The 20,026-nt window shown below is 36.6% G+C and overlaps 1 protein-coding gene and 1 long non-coding RNA gene across 3 annotated transcripts in view; one reads left to right on the top strand and one right to left on the bottom strand.

Annotated features, from left to right (window-relative positions):
• Positions 1-2,361, bottom strand: part of EMB3142 (nuclear pore complex protein (DUF3414)) — an 80,074-nt gene extending 77,713 nt beyond the window's left edge. For both annotated transcript variants that reach the window (XR_016103816.1, XM_088959874.1), the window contains exons 1-2: positions 1,917-2,361; positions 1,735-1,830 (exon numbers count right to left, since the gene is read on the bottom strand). Coding sequence is in view for 1 of the 2 variants with exons in the window: in XM_088959874.1 (XP_088816000.1) it covers positions 1,735-1,830; positions 1,917-2,057 (237 nt within the window). In the remaining variant the exon portion in view is untranslated. The remainder of the gene's footprint in view (positions 1-1,734; positions 1,831-1,916) is intronic.
• Positions 2,362-11,692: 9,331 nt separating this feature from the next.
• Positions 11,693-12,687, top strand: LOC148842926 (uncharacterized). The gene is made up of 2 exons (XR_016102991.1): positions 11,693-12,015; positions 12,402-12,687. It is a non-coding gene; the product is annotated as an uncharacterized LOC148842926 (long non-coding RNA).
• Positions 12,688-20,026: the final 7,339 nt, after the last annotated feature.

The following is a 20,026-nucleotide window of genomic DNA, read 5'->3' as shown; positions in this document are numbered from 1 at the left end:
CATTAAGAAGAAGAACAAGGGTACAGTTAAGATAGCTGACCAAGAGATGCTTCAAAGCAACCATTTAACTGCCCTTGTTCAATAATCCATAATAAGAGAGTAATTGAAGAGAAAGTTGTAAATAGAATTAAATTGAGATGGACCAAGAACGGTTATTTTATCCTCCTTACTGTATTTAGAGATGCTACACCTGGTTTAGAACTATCAATAGATATTTTGGACGAGTATGGCAAGTGGATCCATCTAGAGTCTATGAGTGGAAAGGAATAGAAAAACTTTCCAGAATAAATATTCCCATCAATATATTTGCACCTGAGGCGCAAGGCAAGGCACGCGCCTTTTTGAAGCAAGGCCCAAAAATACAAAAAAAAAATGCCAAGAATTCAAAAAAAATTGCAAAAAATCAAAAAATATTAAACATAATATTAATAAAAATATAAACTCATTTAAAAATAAATATTTTAAAAACCCTATTATCTAAAATTAAAATACATAAGCATAACATGTAGAGTGTATTCGAATGAAATTTTAAAATAAAATCAAACATATAAAACATTTTCAAGCATGTAAAACCCACAATCTATTTTTTTCGTCAACTGCATTACTTCAAGTAGCTAATGTGATGTAAAACATACTGCATTCTTGTTTCTACGAACCCCTCAAAGAAAGCCCAAACGAGTCCATGTTAGGGTCTTAAATTCTTAATTCTCACACAAAAATAATGATTTTATAATTTTAGTTGCCTTTTAAAAATATATTTTATTAGGGTGAATGAATGAACAACATCAGCAAATAGGTGGTTCTCACACCTGGGCTGAAGTGCAAGGCACACTAGGCATGCGCCTTTTGAAAGTGCTGCACCTAGGACCTAGGTGAGGTGCATAACCTAAAATGCACCCCGCCTGTGCACCTAGAGGCGTGCCTTTTAAATCACTGAATATATCATTTGTGAAAGAGTAATTTCCTGGCTGCTTCTTGGGCTGAGGCATGACAAGAACTTAGAGGAATTGGCTGAAAGATGACTGGTTGAAATCTATTTGTGATCCTATTGTCTTCTTATGAGGGTGGACCTTGGCATAACGGTTGGGTTGCTCCAATGCGACCTGGGTGACCACGGTACATCTGTCCCTCCCCAGACCCTGCATTGGCGAGAACCTCGTGCACTGGGCTGCCCTATCCTATTGTTTTCTTATCCCCTTCACAGGAGGATAGTGTTCCCTGATGAATCATTTAGCATGAAGCAGTGATTGAGATTTGATAGCAGTTCCATGGGCAACCAATGTTCCTTAGGTGTTAAGGTTCATGTCTCTGAATAGGGAAGGAAACATAGTTTTGGCTTATAGTAGTCCAACTGGAGATAGGGATATTGCCATGCTTAGTCAAAGTGGAAATAAAACGATGGCATGTAAAGCTAATTATTATGTGCAGAGGAGAATTGTATAGCTAAGCGTTCCTACAACTTTGTGATGGACCACATGATTTTTGTTTGATGCCCACCTTATGTGCCGCCTTTCCGTAGTTATACTATTTTAAGGACAACTGAATGATGTTTCAACAAAATGATGGCATTGAACTCCCCGGGTAAAATGATATATTTTTTATACGAAGTGTCGCTTCAGTGATACACTTGAACCAAAGCCGTATAACTCAGGCATGAAATTAAACCCCATAATTGAAAAGAGTAAACTAAAAATCTGGTTTTGTAAATGCATAAGTAGATGCAGATAAACTCACAATCTGAACGTCCTGATCGTCAAGAGAGATTGGGGACGAATCAGGAAGTCTGACTTCCTTTGACTGGACCTGTGACCGGTCCGACGCTTTTGGATGCTGAAAATCAATACATAGACAGCTTAATGGAACTGATAAAGAACATCAAAAATTATAAATTCTGACAACTTGTATGGAACACGTACTGGATAAGAGAGGAGTGATTGGAGAGACGGTAGAGATTTACGAATGACGTGCATTAGCTCGATTCTCTGAGCAGGTGTTGGAGGAGAAGGGCCGAGTAATGCAGACTCGATGGTGAATAATAGTTGCCTCGGAGAAACCATTTTTCACTATTTTCTTTCTCTTCTTCTTTAACAGGCCGAATAAGACAACCAGAGACTGAAATGGTGGTGCTAGGAGAAAAAGAGCGCGAAATGCCTGCAATTTGAGCGGGCTGTGGAAAGAGAAAGAGACTATGGTAAACCCCTAGCTTTCAAAACCCTATGCTCGCTTACATTAGTGAAAAACGGACGGCGCACGATAAAGGAACCTGACGTGTGACGTATCTACAGTATGTTTGGTTTGTGCGACTGGGGTGAGAAAATAAGAAACCTCTGTAATGAGAGTGAGAAATAAACAATTAGAACTGGTCGCCCAACCAAGCACCATACCCCTATAACGTTAGAACTTCTCTAGCAAAGTCTTATTCTTCAGCAAAAGCAATGTGTCGCCACCTTCATTGAGATCCCACTCTTTTGCACTCCCTCTCTCTGCACTCGCTTACCATCGTTTCCAAGAGCCTTTTCACCGAGAACTCGTTTACTAGTTTCGTTCCCACTATTAGGGGTGGCAATTTTCACCATCCCAGACAGGTACCTGGGCTCCCCAATCCCATTCATTGGAGGTACCTTGGTGGGGTCAGGGTCGGGGAATGCAATCCCCCCGCGACCCATCCCCGATTAATATTATATATTATATAATTATAATAATTATTAATTTATTTATAAAACAATAAAAACTAAAAGTCTAAAACATAATTCGAATAGATAAAGAAAAGTTGGAAAACACTTAACCCTCGGCTAAACCAATTACTAGTCTTCATTCTTTTGTCTTCAACAAAGAAGACTCAAGAGAGGCGATTGAACCACGAAATCAGTAAACCCTAGCTTTGTCTTCATCGTCTATTCGTCGATCACCAACCGCCATTGCTGACTATTGCCACTGCCCACTCGCCCATCGGACATCAAACAGAGGAGAGGCCAGAGAACTAAGGAAGAGACATCATCTTCATCGCCAACCGTCGTCGTCGCTGTCACCATTTGGATTCTCTCTCATCAATCATCATCGACATAAACTCTCCCAAGTCCCAACGTTCCTCTCTCTCTCTCTCTCTCTCTTAGTTTCAGGGATTCAGGTCTTCAGTGGGGCCTTCCAGAGTCAGGAATGGGAAATGTACTCCTCGCCTCGAACCCACCCCGTTCCCATTCCTACCCACCACGGCTTCGGACTCCTTCGATCCTCTTGTCAATTTCGTACTTACAGTCTCGTTTTCCCTCTACACTGACAGCTTGGCCGACGTGGTCGCCTCCATTTGGAACTCCTTCAGTCCACAGTACTCCTTTGTCGTCCTCACCATATCAAACTCCCTTATGCTATGTTTGGCTTAAAGGAAAGTGTGGAGAAAAGAAGACAAAATAGATTCTGGTGGAAGCAAGTTCCATTATGGAATGACACTTGGCCTAACCATTCCATCATATAAAGTAAGTTCCATCGATCTAATGATCCATATTATTCATGCTTGTCTATAATAGTTATTTCTGAGATCCAACAATGAATATTCTATGAAAATCAAATCTAATGGTCAAAATCACTCGTGTAGGTTTTGAAAGTGTTAAATTAATATCCAACCGTATGTAAATTACTTACAACTGAACATTGATATTGGGTGGGCTTATTTACAATGGATTTAAAGTTTAAAGCATCAATAATTCCATTGGTGGGTTCCTTTATCCAAGTTCCAACGTTAGTAATCCCTTCGGAGGAGTAACGCCTCAAGTTGATAAATTAAAAAAAATAAATAAAAAAAACTTGTTCAACTGGGTTCTCAGGGGAGTAACGTTAGTAATCCCTTATATGATGCTTTAGATAAGGTTGGGGCTGTCAAAGAACTTTTTGTCCGGGGTTGTCCCGGACTAAGACTTGGGAGTTAATTTGTAATCTTCCCTGTTTTTATTTTTATTTTTTATTTTTCTGTACTTTTCTTTGCTAGTTTGGTGTGGTCGATTTGGGCAAATGTGGTGGTGGACTTGGTACTCTTTATTTGCTTCCACTTAATGAAATTCTATTATTTATCAAAAATAAATAAAATAACAATACTATATTGAATGTTGAGCCATCATGTAGCTGGTTGATTGACAAAAACAAGGCAACATGGCCATTATCAATATGGGCAAGACAACAAATAGACATGTGGCTAGTGAGAGAAATGAGCTATTTTATATATGTGTGCAAAAATCAGTTAATGCAATGGCAAATGATTTTATAGATGAATCCTTAGAGGCCGCAACAGATGAATTGCTTATTCAAATAGACTCTTCATTTAGGGAGTGATAGGGAACGATTTTATGGGAATACCGTAGTCTGGCATTGTTGTAAATCTAACTTAGGGCATGTTTGTTTGCTCTGAAGTATGACATCTGAAAGTGCAATAATTACATTAAGAGGTATATTATATTGGTATTGGTGAACTTTTATTTTTTCTGAACTTTAAATGCATGGAATATTGTTATGAATTATGAAAATGGTCAAATATCCATTTTGACTTTATATATGAGAGTTTTTGTTTGTATTTTTCTGGGTATCATTAAAAAAATAAAAAATTGTATTATTGTACTTTAAAAGATAAGAGGAAACGAACAACCATTTTTCTCTTAAATTTAAAAGATTATTCATTAAGAGATAAAAGTTAAGAGGAAACAAACAAGCCCTTAAATGCAAATTGTCTTTGACATCTTATGCTATTTGTATCTATCAAAGTCAATGAGATCCACTTCACCATATTTACTAGCAGTCATCACATCTTGTGCTACTTATACTTATGAATACCTCATATTTGGATTTTCAATATTGTTTTATGGTGCATTTGTCATGGTATGAATGCTACATTATCTCATTCTCTTTCTCTAATTTTGCATTTGATGCTACATTTGTGCTACCACTTGGCCCGGATTTGCTTCACACATTTTTTTGATCATTTGGGTGCCACATAAATGTAATAGTTTCATGTTTAGTCAAAGACAAGGAGAAAAATCATTTTAAGATAAAAAAGGATTTACTACTAGAAATTAAGGTAAAGTAGAAGAAATTAATATAGCAATATTTATAATTAAGATGTAAGAATAGCTTGATATGAAAACTTGGTACCTTACATAATTATACGTACCAACTCACCTATCCTGGAGTCTTTGATCGGTTCATCTAAAACTATTCTATTGGATGCCAACATTTTCCTCTGGCCTTCTACGAGGTAGTACCGTATTTTAAATTAGATAGACTTCTGAAGTTAAAAGGTTGTAGAGTTTAAAACATACAAAGACAGGTTCACTAGTTTGCATATCAAAAAATGTATGTCTGTAATTTCTCATAACTCATGTAGTTGTATCTAGTTTTTCTGGTTAATGAAAGTTCTTATTCATAGAAAAATAAAAATAACAAGAGATTTTATTGTAAACACCTTGCAGATTAAAAATGAACCACAGTTTGAATTTCCTCTTCTGATAAACCACATTGGCAGGCACATCATTGCTAGGTCAGATCCACGTTTAAGAAAGCGGCGAACTGTTGGGGGAAGCAAGAATTTGAAACGGTAAAAGCAGATAGATGAGACTCTTCGATTATTTTGTTTTGGAAGGAGTACAAATACAAATATGTATGGTGCAAATACATAAAAAATAATATAAAATATAAGATTTTGTACTGTACATTTTTTTATTTGTACTTTTCAAAACCGAGCCTTAGGCTTAGTTTAGAAGGAGTACAAATGCAAATAATTAGAATGCAAAACCTTATATTTTGTATGTATTTGCATTTATACTCTTTCCAAACCGAGCCTTGATACAAATGCAAATATATATAGTACAAATATATATGAAATAATACAAAATATGAGATTTTGCACTCTACACATTTGCATTTGTACTCCTTCCAAATTGAGCCATATTGCTTTTTGACATTCCAATTGCTGATGAAATAAGATATGCTCTCTTCCCTACGCCTAAAACTAAAACTCCAAGCCCTAATGAACATTCAATTTTGTTCTATCAATCAAATTGGTCATTTTTGGGCAATGAAGTTACGCAACCTATTAAGTAGGCTTTCATCAATCCCACTTTTATTGTTAGGTTAAATGATACTCACTAGTTCGATCCCTAGAAAGGAGAGGGAGGGGGAGTGAAGGATCTCAATAAAAAAAAAAAGACAATGAGTTAGTTTTCTCATGAAGCTTGACCTAGCCAAAGTGTATGACATAATTGAGTGGTTTTTGCAATCTAGTTATAATTTGCATCTCTACCTATTTTGCGATCATCAATATATACCGAACCAAAGGAACAAGTTATTCAAAATAGAGGTCTCCCACAAGGATATCTCTTGTCCCCTTACTTCTTCATCTTATCCATTGATGTATTGTCCCGCTTACTTTTGCAAGGATAGGAAAGTGGAGCCCTAAAAGGACACGATTCTAACCTGAGAGATTACAAATTGAAACATGTCTCATTAAGGTTATACTCAAATTTGATTGTTTATGGGAAGGACCGGAGGTAAACTATTTCAAATATTCTATTCGATTTAGTAGAATGCAATATCCCATGCCAAATTGATCTAATTTGCAATATTCACTCCAAATTTAATGTTTGTCATATAATTTGAATAAGTTTTTTTTTTTTTTTTTTTTGCAGAATTTGAACAAGTTATTTAGCACCCTTGACACAAACAAAATGAGTCCATATCTGAACCATTGTCTTGCAATCCCAAATAATGAACTATTATGTCATGCCTTGAAACTTAATCCCCATTTCCCATCTTGAACCTCAAAAATTATGATATGGGGATCTTCTTTTACATGTTTCTAACGACCCTTGGTATTTTCCATTTCCTCACTTTCAACTTAACCACAAAACCCTACTTGTTTACCCCAACATGTTAACAAGATGAAATCCATTTTAAAACCCACCATGCCAATAATGGGAGAGAGTGCTATTGGTTACATTGTTTGGATTATTGTTTCAAACTCTATATTATAGAAAGATTAACACAAATTGCAAAAATTGGAAACTGATCTATTGTCAAAGATGAACATGGTTTGTACAAGGCAAGATGGTCTAAATATCAAAGGAAACTTTTTTTTTTTACACTCATTATTCCTTATTTCTGGTTTTTCATATCATAGAGGTTCCCGACTCAGCTTGAATCATCCCGAGCGGCAGGTGAATCTATTAACTCCATCTATGATATTTGTTATTACTTGTTTCAAAAATTTACCATATATATAATGAAACATTAACAAGCATCAACAAAAATCCTTAACATTTGAATTGGAAAAAGATAAAAATAAATAGAATGGAAGAATATAAGCTAAGCTAGTAGCAAACCTCTTGGAAAGTAGGAGCACAATGGTTTTGGTCTCAAACAAAATAAACAAATTGTCATGTTCCAAGTGCCCATTCATGTTATTCTAATGACCCATTCAATATTGACGCTTATCAATACAAGCACCAACAGTTATACTTGATAAAATTAACCTCAAATCTCATTAAATCTGAATGACACATGGGAGATTGTCTAAAGGAGTTAAATCTTCAAAAGTGCATTGAATGGAGAATAGGGTAGAATTAAAGAAATATTTCCTAGCGTCAAAATACTTAGTATGTGTTTGGTTCCGTGGGCATTTATAGATGGGGTGTTTCTCAAATAAATATTTAATTAAAAACCATACTTTAAACGTTTATTGTTTTTGTTGTTTGGTTAGGTGTTTCATAGACATTTCAAGTAACACCCCATAAAGCTATCTTCCACATCAGCTTACAATTCTCCAGGTAAGCATTTGATTTCAATAAACGTTGGGGCGTAGTGGGAAGCCAGAATTTGAAGTTTCCCCCAATGCCTCATTATATATATATATATATATATATATATATATATATATATATATATATAGTTTTCAAGCAGGTGAATCCGTCAAAACACCCATCTTTCATATTTGTTCCTGCTTGTATAAAAAATTAGAGAGGGAATGCATTATGGACTTTCTGGACACTACATAGAAAACAAAATGGTGTGTACTTTCTTGTCATTCAAAGCTTGATTTTATTATTCAAAGATGCCAATTAGCCTGTTGGTAATGTCTCTAACTGGTTGTAGTAGAGACCTAAGATTGAGTATTGCCTTCACTCAGTTAAAGAGACCTTGGAGGTCAAGGGTGATCATGATAAACGGAAAACTGAATCGAAAAACCAGGTAATGAAATTGACCAATTCAATTTCAATTTAGTTTTTTCTAAGAAATAGGTTTTCAGTTAACCTATAAGATGATTTTCTTTTTTTTGAAAGCCAAAGGCCAATCTTCATTGAAAAATGCTCAAGATACAATAACAACAATAAAAACACATAAACAAATTCAAAGACACACTACTTAAGAAAACAACCAACAAACTCAACACTAAAACCAAAAGGAATAAACAAACAAGAAACCAATGATACAACAACCAACCAACTAGAAAGAGAGACCATGAAGCTTAGCACAAGTGTCATGAGAGAGTCAAACAAAAGCCGTGGAATGAAGGTCAACAAGCCTCCAATAAAGACCACATTAGTCGATGAATACTTCCGTATCAATGAAGGAATCAACTTAAATCCAAGAAAAAAATGAAAAGAACCTAACCACCTTAACCAAACAAAAGGGTCTTAGAGAAGAGGAATTGCCAAGGTAAACCCTTACCCTTGACAATTCCAGAATCCACTTCAAAATAGACGAAGGTGTAAGAGGAGATCTTCCATCTCCACAAGTAGCCACATGTTAAGTAACCATAATTTCTTAAAACTGTCAATCTCAATCCAGAGATTCTTGTACCCAAATGAAGCTTTAGCAATGTTAACATTTGATTTTTGTTCAGTCCATTTTTTGACCCATCTCCTACATTCCGGATGCTCGATCGGACCAACATCAGTCACTTTAAAGTATGTCAAAACCCTAAGAAACCAAACTTTAGCCCAAATGCCCATAAATTCACCGTTAAATCTACATGATTCCCTTTCAATGGTCTTTATTATACCACATCACCATACTTGATCCCCAATCAAACTTCATCACGTGAAATAAAATCCTTAAACAACCAATCTTACAAAATTTCAACCCTAAATTCTTAGATTTAGTCAAACATCCATTAGAAACTCCATTTCGACGCGTATAACACTACAACACTCATCGAACCTAAAACCCATGATCTTTAAATACCTAACATGATTAAACCCTTCCAACAACCTCATAATCCCAATCCATACCTACCCACCAAAATTTATCCCAAAATTCCCTTGTTTGACCCAACATTAAGTATTGATTATGTTTGGCGAATCTTATTGATTAAAAGCTCACCTATCACAAATCTCCATCATCCAAACCTTATTTGACCATTCAGACCCTGTCACCTTGTTCAGAGACCCAAAGAACTCCAATACATCAAATTTTACGACTAAAACCCTCCATTTGATCGTTGAAAAAGTAAGATTCTATTTTGGGCCCTCTCATTGATTGGAAAACCATAAGCTAAGACCATAATCTAAACTGAATCAGTCAATCTAAACCTTTGGTCAAAGATCCATCACTTCCATCATATTCATAATGATCAAAATGCCTACCTACCAAATTTCATCCCAAAATTCCCTAGTTTCACCCTTCATCAAACAAAAATTCCATTTCAGCAAATCTTATTGATTCAAAAATTTTGGACATAGATCTCAATCATCTTGACCATATTTGTCCAATCAGACCTCACCACTATGTTCACAAACCCTAAAAAAACCCAACATGCCAAATTTCATGGCAAAACTCATCAATTTTACTATTAAACTAGAAAGATACTATTTCGACGTATCAGATTGAATCTCCACATCAGCTGTCTCATCCTAGGATTTCAAGAAGATGGGGACTGATGTCAACTCATTACTTAACCCCATTAAAACGTCTGGACTGATGAATTTGAGATAATTAGGCTTAAAAAGCTTAAAATACCAAATAAACCTCTATTTAAAACTAAGAAAGGGCAAAACCCCATTTAAAAGTCATTAAATTTATGTTTTTTTGACATTGTCAGCCCCAAATACAACGTATGGCACGCCCCACCCTCATTGGATGCATGAAATCCATAAGAAGCCTTCCAAACTCGAGAAAATTTGTTACACAAAGAATGAAGGGTCAACTATAGGCTCTTCTCTCTCAAAATCTTTGCCTATTTCAATGAATGAGCTCTGCTGAATCATAAACATTGTAGCTTAACGAATTTCAAACCCATCTCCCTCCCTTTTCCTCTATAAATAGAGGCCCATTTCGAGCTTGGAGAGAAGGGGCAGTTTCTCAACTTCTGTGATACACCCATTCTACTTGAAATCCCGAAATCCCTGAAGCCAAGCTCAATCCTCATCCCCTATTTTCCAAACTCAACACCATAAACACTCAATCCATCTCTATACCTTGCTCAAGTTTTCTATGAAGTTATTTCGTTGCAGAAAAGTTTGTTTCAAAGTTGTACACGCGAGGTAGGCCTCTCATTCCACCATCTCTATGCTTTTAGTTTAGTTCCAGGTTGCTTAGAGTCCTCAAATACTAGGAAATTTGCATTTTCAACTTCCTTCAGATTGACGAAAATAAGTAGAGAGGCAAAGATCATAGGAAAACCAGTACCTAAAACCCGATAACATCACCTCAAATCAGTTCTTGATGAAATTGTGAACTTTTTCACCAGATTTCAGGAGATTTGAGCAATTCTATTGATTCGTGCTCCGTTGGAATTTGAGCCAGAATTACTCCCATAGTGGGTTGTTATTGCAACTTGCAGAGAGGGTTTCCTAACACCTTCCCTCTCCCAACCTTTTGGAACCCAAAACCTTTCGATTCAATGCCTTTTCCATGGAGGACAAAATCACTGTCAATGCAAGTAAACTGATTTTTTAATATAAAAATGAAGGTCAATTTCCTATAAAAAATGAGTGGCGATTCCATCTCTTTGAGCCAACCATGACCTTCCTGGAGCTCCCAAGCAACACAAACACCACTACCATAAACGACAAGTAGGACACCCTCTATTCCACAAAGGCCTCAATAATAGTTGCCAAAAGGAGTGTAATTTCATGTTCCCACAATAATAAACACTACCCCAAACAAAAATCTCAATTAAGGCTAAGATGGAAACAACATTAAAACCATTTATAGAGCTGGTGAAATTCTCAACATCAATTGTGCAATCATTCTCCGCCAAGGAAGATGAAGCATTCTGAAGCAAATCATCACCAGAATCAACACCATCCCCATCGTTATCCCCTACAATTGGAATCCCCTTGGATACAAGTGTAATGCTCGTTTTGTTCAACTTCATCAAATATCACCACCGGACCACCCAAACACTGTGGGCTTTGTAAGATGATGGCTAACTAAACAAACTGGTGCATGTATAATACTATATACTTACATATATAATATAATTGTGTATATATTTTATTAATTGTATCTTTTTAATTAACTTACCTACCTAACCTACCCACGTAGATGCCTTAATGGCCTAATCATACTTTTTTGACTTTTGTGATAAGTGGCACCCTACTCGTACTTCTCTACTTAAGATTCCCAATTTCCTTACCCAAACTACCCCACACAGCTTGGCAGTTACCTTATTTGTCTTTCCCACCTCAATCTCCCATCCAAAATATCATTTGCCACTTCTATTCTCCAGCCAAAACTCTTCATCTCCAATTCTTACAATGAAACCAAACTCATGCATCTCCATTCTTCCTCTCCTTTAATCCTCTAACCTCTTGCTCTCTAGAATGAAACTAGAACACCTTCGTCTTCATTTCCCATCCCATTTGACCTTTCACTCTCTGTCTCCTCTCTACCAAAGCAGTACAACACCATGCTGCCCCTTGTCAGATGCTAGTGATGACCTCCACACTCCAATGAAGTGCACCACTAGCACCTTATAGCCCAACGCCATGGTTGATTGGCCTGATTGTGTTCTTCTCTCGTTCAATCTTAAAGGTACTAAACATCACCCTCTTATCTATAATCTCCCTTTAAGTTTGTTTATATTTTTGGAGATCCATTAAAATGACAAAAAAGCAAATAACTGAACCAATTAAAAAGCTGAATTGATCGGTCGATTGAAAAAACACAATTTTACCATCTTTCACGGATCTATATATTGTTGCTTCTTAATGGCATCCTAGTTGGATGTGTACTATTTTTTTCTTTAAGTTAAAAGTGATAAATGATAAATTGTAAACACCACAAACAAGATCTATGATGTTTCAGTACTAATATAGCTGCCATTCCCATCATCTTTGTGTTCAATTGATGAATAATGCAGTATTTGCTTTATAGTTTCAATGCGTAGAGCAAAAATTCTAATGCTTTTTGAGGTTTAGGGTGATAAAATGAGTCTCTTTGCTGTCGAATTTGAATTTAAGTATAGTGGCGTGACATGGCAATTCTTTACTGGGCATCACAAGAAAATACACTATGGCCATGGTTGTATGAGGTATGAATTCAATGATAAGAATGACAATAATACAATTATTGTTTTATTATTATCAATATGGCCCATTTGTTAAATGACATGTATTTGAAGCATAATATCCCTTTGATGTTGCTATGGATTTGAACAACACATACTCTTTAAAAAAAAGTTAAGATAGGTGTGTTTCTATGGAATAATGTCCTTGATCTACATTCTAGAATCATGATGGCCATAACTATAATTGAGGACAACCATGATCTATATATATTCTAAATGTTCTCAATCAATGGATAATTTTGGGCAATTTATCTTGATAAGGTTGACACACTTAAGCTGCCTTGTGAGAAGGAGTAACCTATCTTAATTGTTAGGGTTAGATTCAAAGGATCGGTGTGGATGTGTGAAATGTTTAATTGAACCATTTTCAATTAATTCTTGGACTTTATGATTGGTAAAATATATAGATATTTCATACAGTCCTTAGACTTGATTATAATGATATCCTTCTATGGTCAATACTTACGTACGTTGAAGCAAGCGTTAATGGATTGTGGTAAGTGATCATTGTGATAGGATCCTGCACTTTGCCAGGTAGAGTGAATAACCTAGGAATGTTTTTTATAATGGATGCCTAAATCTGCTAGTAGTGGATTTTAAATTGGTTTGAAATCAATATTTTCTAGGGATTCATCATGGTAGGACATATAGCACCGACTCTTGTGAAAGTAGGGAAGAATTATTCTGTCATTCTCAGTGTTGGGTATTAATGGAAAAAAGATTGTGATACCAATATTTATTAGGCCTGTTTACGTGATTCACAATTCACTTAGAACCAATGGGCTTGGACTTTAAGGAAGGTAAAGCTCAAACATAAAATTTAATACAAATTGGACCCAATTGTAGACCCAGTAGACATTGGCAAATTCTATATATTTAAGTGAGAATTCAGCTATGAGGATCCCACTCTCGTTGGGATCATATACTAATTTGTGGGGTTCTCTATTTTGGTAAAAAGTGTACTCCTATGGGTCCCACGCCATACAAGCTAACTCTCCCACATTATTCCTCGAGTTAAGGAAGGATTTATAGGATGGTTTATTATGAATCAAAGTCCTAGTTAGACAAATGGCTTACTTAATGAACTAGTAGACAGTAGCCGCATTATTGATTAGAAGGGTGGTGCATGAGTTCCTTGATTAGATCAAGGTTACTCTAGGGTTTCTTAAGACCAAATAAAAGTTTTTAGAGGGTTGGTATGGATGGTTAGCACTATGCACTCACCCTGAAAAGTATAAGAACACATGCTATGCATGCACATACTATTAAAGGATAAACACAAATAACCTTATATGAATGCTAATACTTTGATTTAACACCTATAATCTGCACAATAATCAAGGTAAATGATTTTAATATAATACTAGGGTAAGAGCACTTTTTTTATGAAACCAAAGATTACCATTCTACACAAAAGACCTTATCCAGAGTGTTCAAAAAAGAGGGAGGACTATAAAAATGTGCACCTCCCCATTCAAAGATTGGGCCATTTTTTATGTTTCATGGGCCAACAAGTTTCTCTTCATATACATCTATATATATATATATAGTTAAATTTAACATCCAAATTAATAGAACAAAAAAGGATTTGATCTACCACATGCCACCACTTCATGTCAACATTTATTGACCCATAATTTAATAAGTTCACAGTTGAGAAACTATCAGAAAAATATAGACAAAATTGAGAAGCCTCTTTCCCCAAGAAAAGAAATGGCTACTTCTATCACATGCAATTCCATATGAAGGGTTGACTCTGTCCCTTGGACCTTTTTTCCAATGGCTACCACAAAAGACCCATCATTAGATAAATAAAAGAAAAAGCTCATTGGGTATTTTGAAAAAAAAACCACCATCACAGAAAAACATCTAATTTGGTCATTGGATAAAAAGCCCCATACGGGAGCTCTCAGGATCAGGGATCAAAGAAGAATTTGTGGAAGTTTCTTATTATGGACCTAGTCTAGACAACCATCTATGAGCTTTCTGAGTTATCAAGTCTGCCTTGTAGCTTCTCCAAACCTTACCTTTGAAAATTAAAAAAAAAAATTGATTCTCTTTTCTTCCTAGAGCTACGAGCACCATATTAATAGTGTCACAAATCAAATTTGTTGCCATGTTTGTTATATTGGCCAAAGGGGTAGAAAACCAAATTGCTCTAGAAAAAGAGCATTGAAAGAAGGGGTGAAGGGAAGACTCATTGTTAGACTTACAAAAGCTACCCAAGCAAAAAACAGATAAAACCTCTTTGATTCGGAATGTCTGAGGTGCCTACACAGCCCTTCACCAGTCTCGGTAGGAAAAGCCTATATCTTGGGAGAATAGGAAGGTGCCAGATTTTCTGCAAAAGGGGAAGGTACCTTGGGTTAGGGTCCGGAATACAACCTTCCACCACATATTGAGTGGTTGACCCTAGGGAGAAAAACTCCCTTCATGTATGGGGTCAAAAAAAATGTTCCTTAATCAGAGACCTAAAAACATGGGTGCAGATGATCAAATTAAGCCAGGGATCATCAAAATGGTTTCTTAGAAAGGCAACATTCCATTGCCCTCCTTAATCAATAGCATCGGCCAAGGTGAGTCTAGTTTGCTATCGAATGGGAGGCCCCATAGGAGCCATAGCGCCTAAAGAACTTAAGGTCCAAGGGGTGCCCCACAAAGTAACATCCCTTGAGGCCCTCGCTCTACAAATTATTAGGGGGAAAACCTCAGCCAGGGTCCTAGCCAGGTTTTTCCATAAAAAATGTAGAATTTTTCTTGAATTTCTGAGGGAACAAACCAGGGTTTTTAGATATCTACTTTTAAGGAGTCTAACCCACAATGAATCTTTCTTATTTATAAGGGCCCAAGCCATCTTCCATTGGAAGGCTTTGTTAATTTCCTTGGCTTTTCTTAGACCCAAACCTCATAGAGTTTTGAGGGTACACATTGTGTCCCAATTAACCCAATGGAAGGCTCTTGAGTCCTTGCCATGGTTCCACAAAAAATTTCTTTAAATTTTATTTATCTTTTAATTAAAACTATTTGACAATTTGAAAACAAACATCACATGATTTGGAACCAATTGCAAAACATATTTGGTTAGAACCAGCTTCCTTGCTTGGGACAAGGTGGCTGCCTTCCAGTTCATTCTGCTTTGATTTTAAATGGTCAATAATAAAATTCATAGAATTAGCCTTATTTTTTTTCCATATTATGAGGGATTCCTAATATTTTTCTTGGCAATCAAAATCTCACATCTTCAGATGTCTTTTAACCAATTTAGCCCCTTTATGACTGACACTTTTACTAAAAAAATACCTGACTTCCCACAATTATTTTTTGCCCCGACATCTGCTAAAAAATATTTAGATTATTCAACAGGTTTGCAGTAATATCTCTCTGAGCTCTAACAAAAATGAAAACACCATTAAAAAAAAGTGGGATATAGAAGGAGCTTCTTTATAGATCTTAAAGCTTCTAACAAGCCCCTGATTCTCTACCCTTTCCAAAATCCTAGAGAGCCCCTTCATGGTGAGAAGAAACATGTAAGGGGAAAGTGGATCATCTTGTCTCAAACCTCTCATAGGCAGAATGTGACCCTCCACTACTTCATTCACTAAGATTGAAAAAGATATAGAGGAGATACAATATATGATCAGGCTACACCAACTTTTCAAGAACCCCAAACCTCTCACAACCTCAAATATGTAATCCCGCTCTATCCTATCATACGCTTTTAACATGTCAACATTAACTGCCATATATCCAGGACCCTTTTCTGTACTTCATGTGGCAGAAAAGTCTCATGGGTTATAACCACATTGTCCAATCATTATTTGCTCGGGACAAAAGCATTTTGGTAAGGAGAAGCACACTTATCTAGGAGATGTCTCAATCTATTGGCCAATATTTTTTATGACTTTATATACCACATTATAGAGACTAATGGGTTGAAAGTCCTTTACCTGATGACACTCTAACTTTTTAGGAATAAGCGTAATAAAAATTTGATTCAAGGATTTTGCAAAGCAACCATTCATAAAGAATTCCTGCACCATAAGGATTAGAGCCTTTTTAATTAAATTCAAAAAAAAAAAATGAAAAAGAGTGCCAAATAGCCACTTGGCCCAAGAGCTCTGAGACCTCATATACTAAATAGAGCTCCCCTGACTTTATCCTCTTCCTTGGGGATCCTCATTAGCTCTTAATTCTCTTGATCTAAAATTACTGGACTAAACAAGATTTAAACCTCTTAAAGGTTTTGACAACCCTAGGAAGTGTACAAGTCATTGAAGTACTCCATAATAGTTTCATTGACCTCATCATGATTCGAAACCCATTGACCTTCTTTATTCTTGATCCAAGATATTCTATTTCTTTTCTGCCTCAAAGTGGCCATGATCCTGTGAAAATAGACTGTATTCAATTCTCCTCCTAGAGCAAAAGTTTGTCTAGAGTTTTGCTTCAAGTACAACTCCTGACATTGAAGAATGAGATCTCATTCTTCCTCTAACCTTTTTCATCACTTATGCCTTCGAATAGGACTTTTTCTCAAGCTCAAACTAACCCAACCTCAAATCTTTTCTTTGAAGGTTTTTGTCAATATCCCCAAACACCTTTCAATTTCAAATTTTTAGTTTCTTAGCAAGTTCTCTTGGGTTTCTCTAGATTTTAAAGGCTGTGTATCCCCTCAGGTCTTGATCCCACGCCACTTGAATTAATTGAACATAATCCTCCTTTAAATGCCACATTTGATAAAATCTAAAAAGGTTTTGGCTTATTAACAACCTGGGTTATTAGGTCTAAAATCAAGGCGTTATGATTTGAACCCTACCTAGGACCTTGGTTTAAAATTGTAGAAGGAAACCACAACAGTCAGTTGGGTGAGACCAGGACTCTATCAAGGTTCTTTGCTTGATTACCCTTTCCACTAAAAAACCTGGACCAGGTCACCCATTGTGTAGATGCCTTAATCTCCTATAGGTCTAGGTCTCTTACCAAAGTAATGAAATTAGGAGTCACCCTATTTCTACTTGAACCTACACCCTGAACCATTGAGACCAAACCCTCATCATCGATGGACCCCAACTCGTTGAGGTCTCATATTATTAAAAGAGGGAAGTTAGGATTGGAGAGATAATTATAGTCATTTTTCCAAAAGGTGCGTTAGAGCTTTTCATTCGGCCCCCCATACATGCAAACCGACAACCAAGAGGGAGAATATGGACCTATTAACAATTTTAAAACCATATAATTTGAGAAGTAAAAAGAATAGAGATATCAAACCCCCATTTCCAAAAAATAAGCAGGCATCCAACTAGTCCCTCAAAGGGAACACTCACGAAATTGGGGTATCGCAAAAGAGACAACAACCCAGACGAAACTAGGTCTTTTAAACCTCAATCCGCTGGAGGTCATCTACTTCCTCCACAATTCCAACTGCATATCCTCATGGCCCCCGTGTGGTTGTTACGGGCCAGCCACCAGCGACCACTTTATTACAGACTAAACTCCATGTACCTGCAAAGTAGATGCTGCCTCCATTCCTTCTACATCTCTTACTCCTCTAGATATCCTTCCCAGTTTTTTTTTGGCAAGGAATAAGAAAAACCCAGGTCAATGGAACTTAATTCAAAGTTAGATAATAGAGATTATGTACAGTACTTAGCCAAACAACCCCTAGCTCCTGAGACCCAGACAATCCCTAGCTTTTTCTTTGATGCCATTGCCAGTATCCATATCCATATATTCATAGGGGGAAGGTCATGCATCTGGACCCAAACATCTACTTCATGCAAGGAGATAGGAGAGGGGACTTGTCCTGCACGCCACTCCTTCAACAGGAGCCGTTGCTCAAAAACAAATCAAGGACCATCCATTAAAACAAAATAGAAATCACTCATCTCCTTCAACAAAGCTATAGAGTGACCCTTTTGAAGCGGAACAATTCTTACCTGTTTCATCCATTTTCCATGCTGCCACGAGAGCTCGTTTCACGTCTTGGAACTGAAACAAACGATCTATAACACAGTATTGCCATTCCTCGTATTGGGTTGGAGCCGAACAATCCCTGACATCTAGGACATCCACTACTAAGTTGATGTCCCTCCCGACTGTTTGTTCAAAGGCTTGCTGAACTTCAAACAGATTTTCCATACTCGACCACCATAGAAAATCCAAGGAAAATACAAGATTAGAAAAAGGTGAAAAAACTACGGCCTCAACTAACTCTAAGCAGGGTAATAAGGCCCCCAACTTCAACTAAAGTGGACAAGCGGAAAAACTTCCCCACCCAACAGCAGCCTCAACCCGAGGAACCCAACAGAGTGGCACCCAACCCAACAAAGGGGAAAGAGCTCTATGCCCAGCTGGTGCGGGGCTACACGCTCCTCAAAGCCCAAGGGAAGCCAGTTCACGCTACTGAAACTACAAAGGGGAACAATCTTACTGAGAGAGCTCACGACTATCGAGAGGGATAAGATCACGTGCAATTAAATACTAACCATATATTCTATTTGGATTTATTTTTATGATCTCCATGGAATCCATTGCAAATATCTTTTATATAAAGTACAAATAAATTTAAAGGCTTTTAAAAGGAAATTTTGTTAAATAAAACTTATTTTTTCAACATTGGGCAGATCCAAATGGGACACATGCTAAACACTCCATCAGTAGAAGAGCTTTCTTTGAGAGCTGATTTAGAAAGTGGTATGATATTGAAGAAATGTACTAGAAGCAGGGATCTAGATGTAATTGGTTAAATCACGGGGATAGGAACTCTCATTATTTTCATATTGTTGCTTCCAAGAGAATGAGGAAGAATAGTATCTACTGGCTAAAAGATAATAATGGGGATTGGATTTCTGACCCCAAATTAATCGAAGATACTACTTTTTGCTATTTCAGATCTTTGTTTACCTCTTTCCATACGGATCAAAATTCAGTGACTACAAATTTCTTCAGTAGTTGTATCTCAACTAATGATAACCGGTCTCTTTGTGAAACTCCTTCTGGTGATGAAATCAAAGCTACCCTCCTTACTATGGCACCCCTCAAAGCTCCGGGCCCAGACGGACTTCATGCCTTGTTCTTCCAAAATGGTTGGAATACAGAAGGTGAAGACCTCTATTAGTTTATCCAATCCATCTTCAATGATCCTACAGTCATCTATACAATTAATGACATTGTTATTGTCCTAATCCCAAAAAACGAGGATGTTTCTTTGCCTAGCGACTTCAGACCAATAGGTCTAGCAAACATTACTTATAAAACTGTTGCTAAGATTTTAGCAAAAAGATTGAAACCTCTTCTTGGGAAGTTGGTATCTCCTTTTCAAAATGCTTTTACGCCAGACAGACAAATTATTGATAATATCATTCTAGCTAGAGAAATAATGCATTCAATGAACAAAAGATCTTCTACTCCAGGTCAATTTATTCTCAAAATTGATCTTTCTAAAGCTTACGACCATGTTGAGTGGCATTTTCTGCT

Source organism: Nelumbo lutea, chromosome 8 (assembly GCF_056320005.1).
Source record: "Nelumbo lutea isolate HS-2025 chromosome 8, American lotus-T2T, whole genome shotgun sequence".
Lineage (NCBI taxonomy): Eukaryota > Viridiplantae > Streptophyta > Magnoliopsida > Proteales > Nelumbonaceae > Nelumbo > Nelumbo lutea.
The sequence above is the reverse complement of the archived record's forward strand: the minus strand, read 5'-3'. Positions and strand labels throughout refer to the sequence as shown.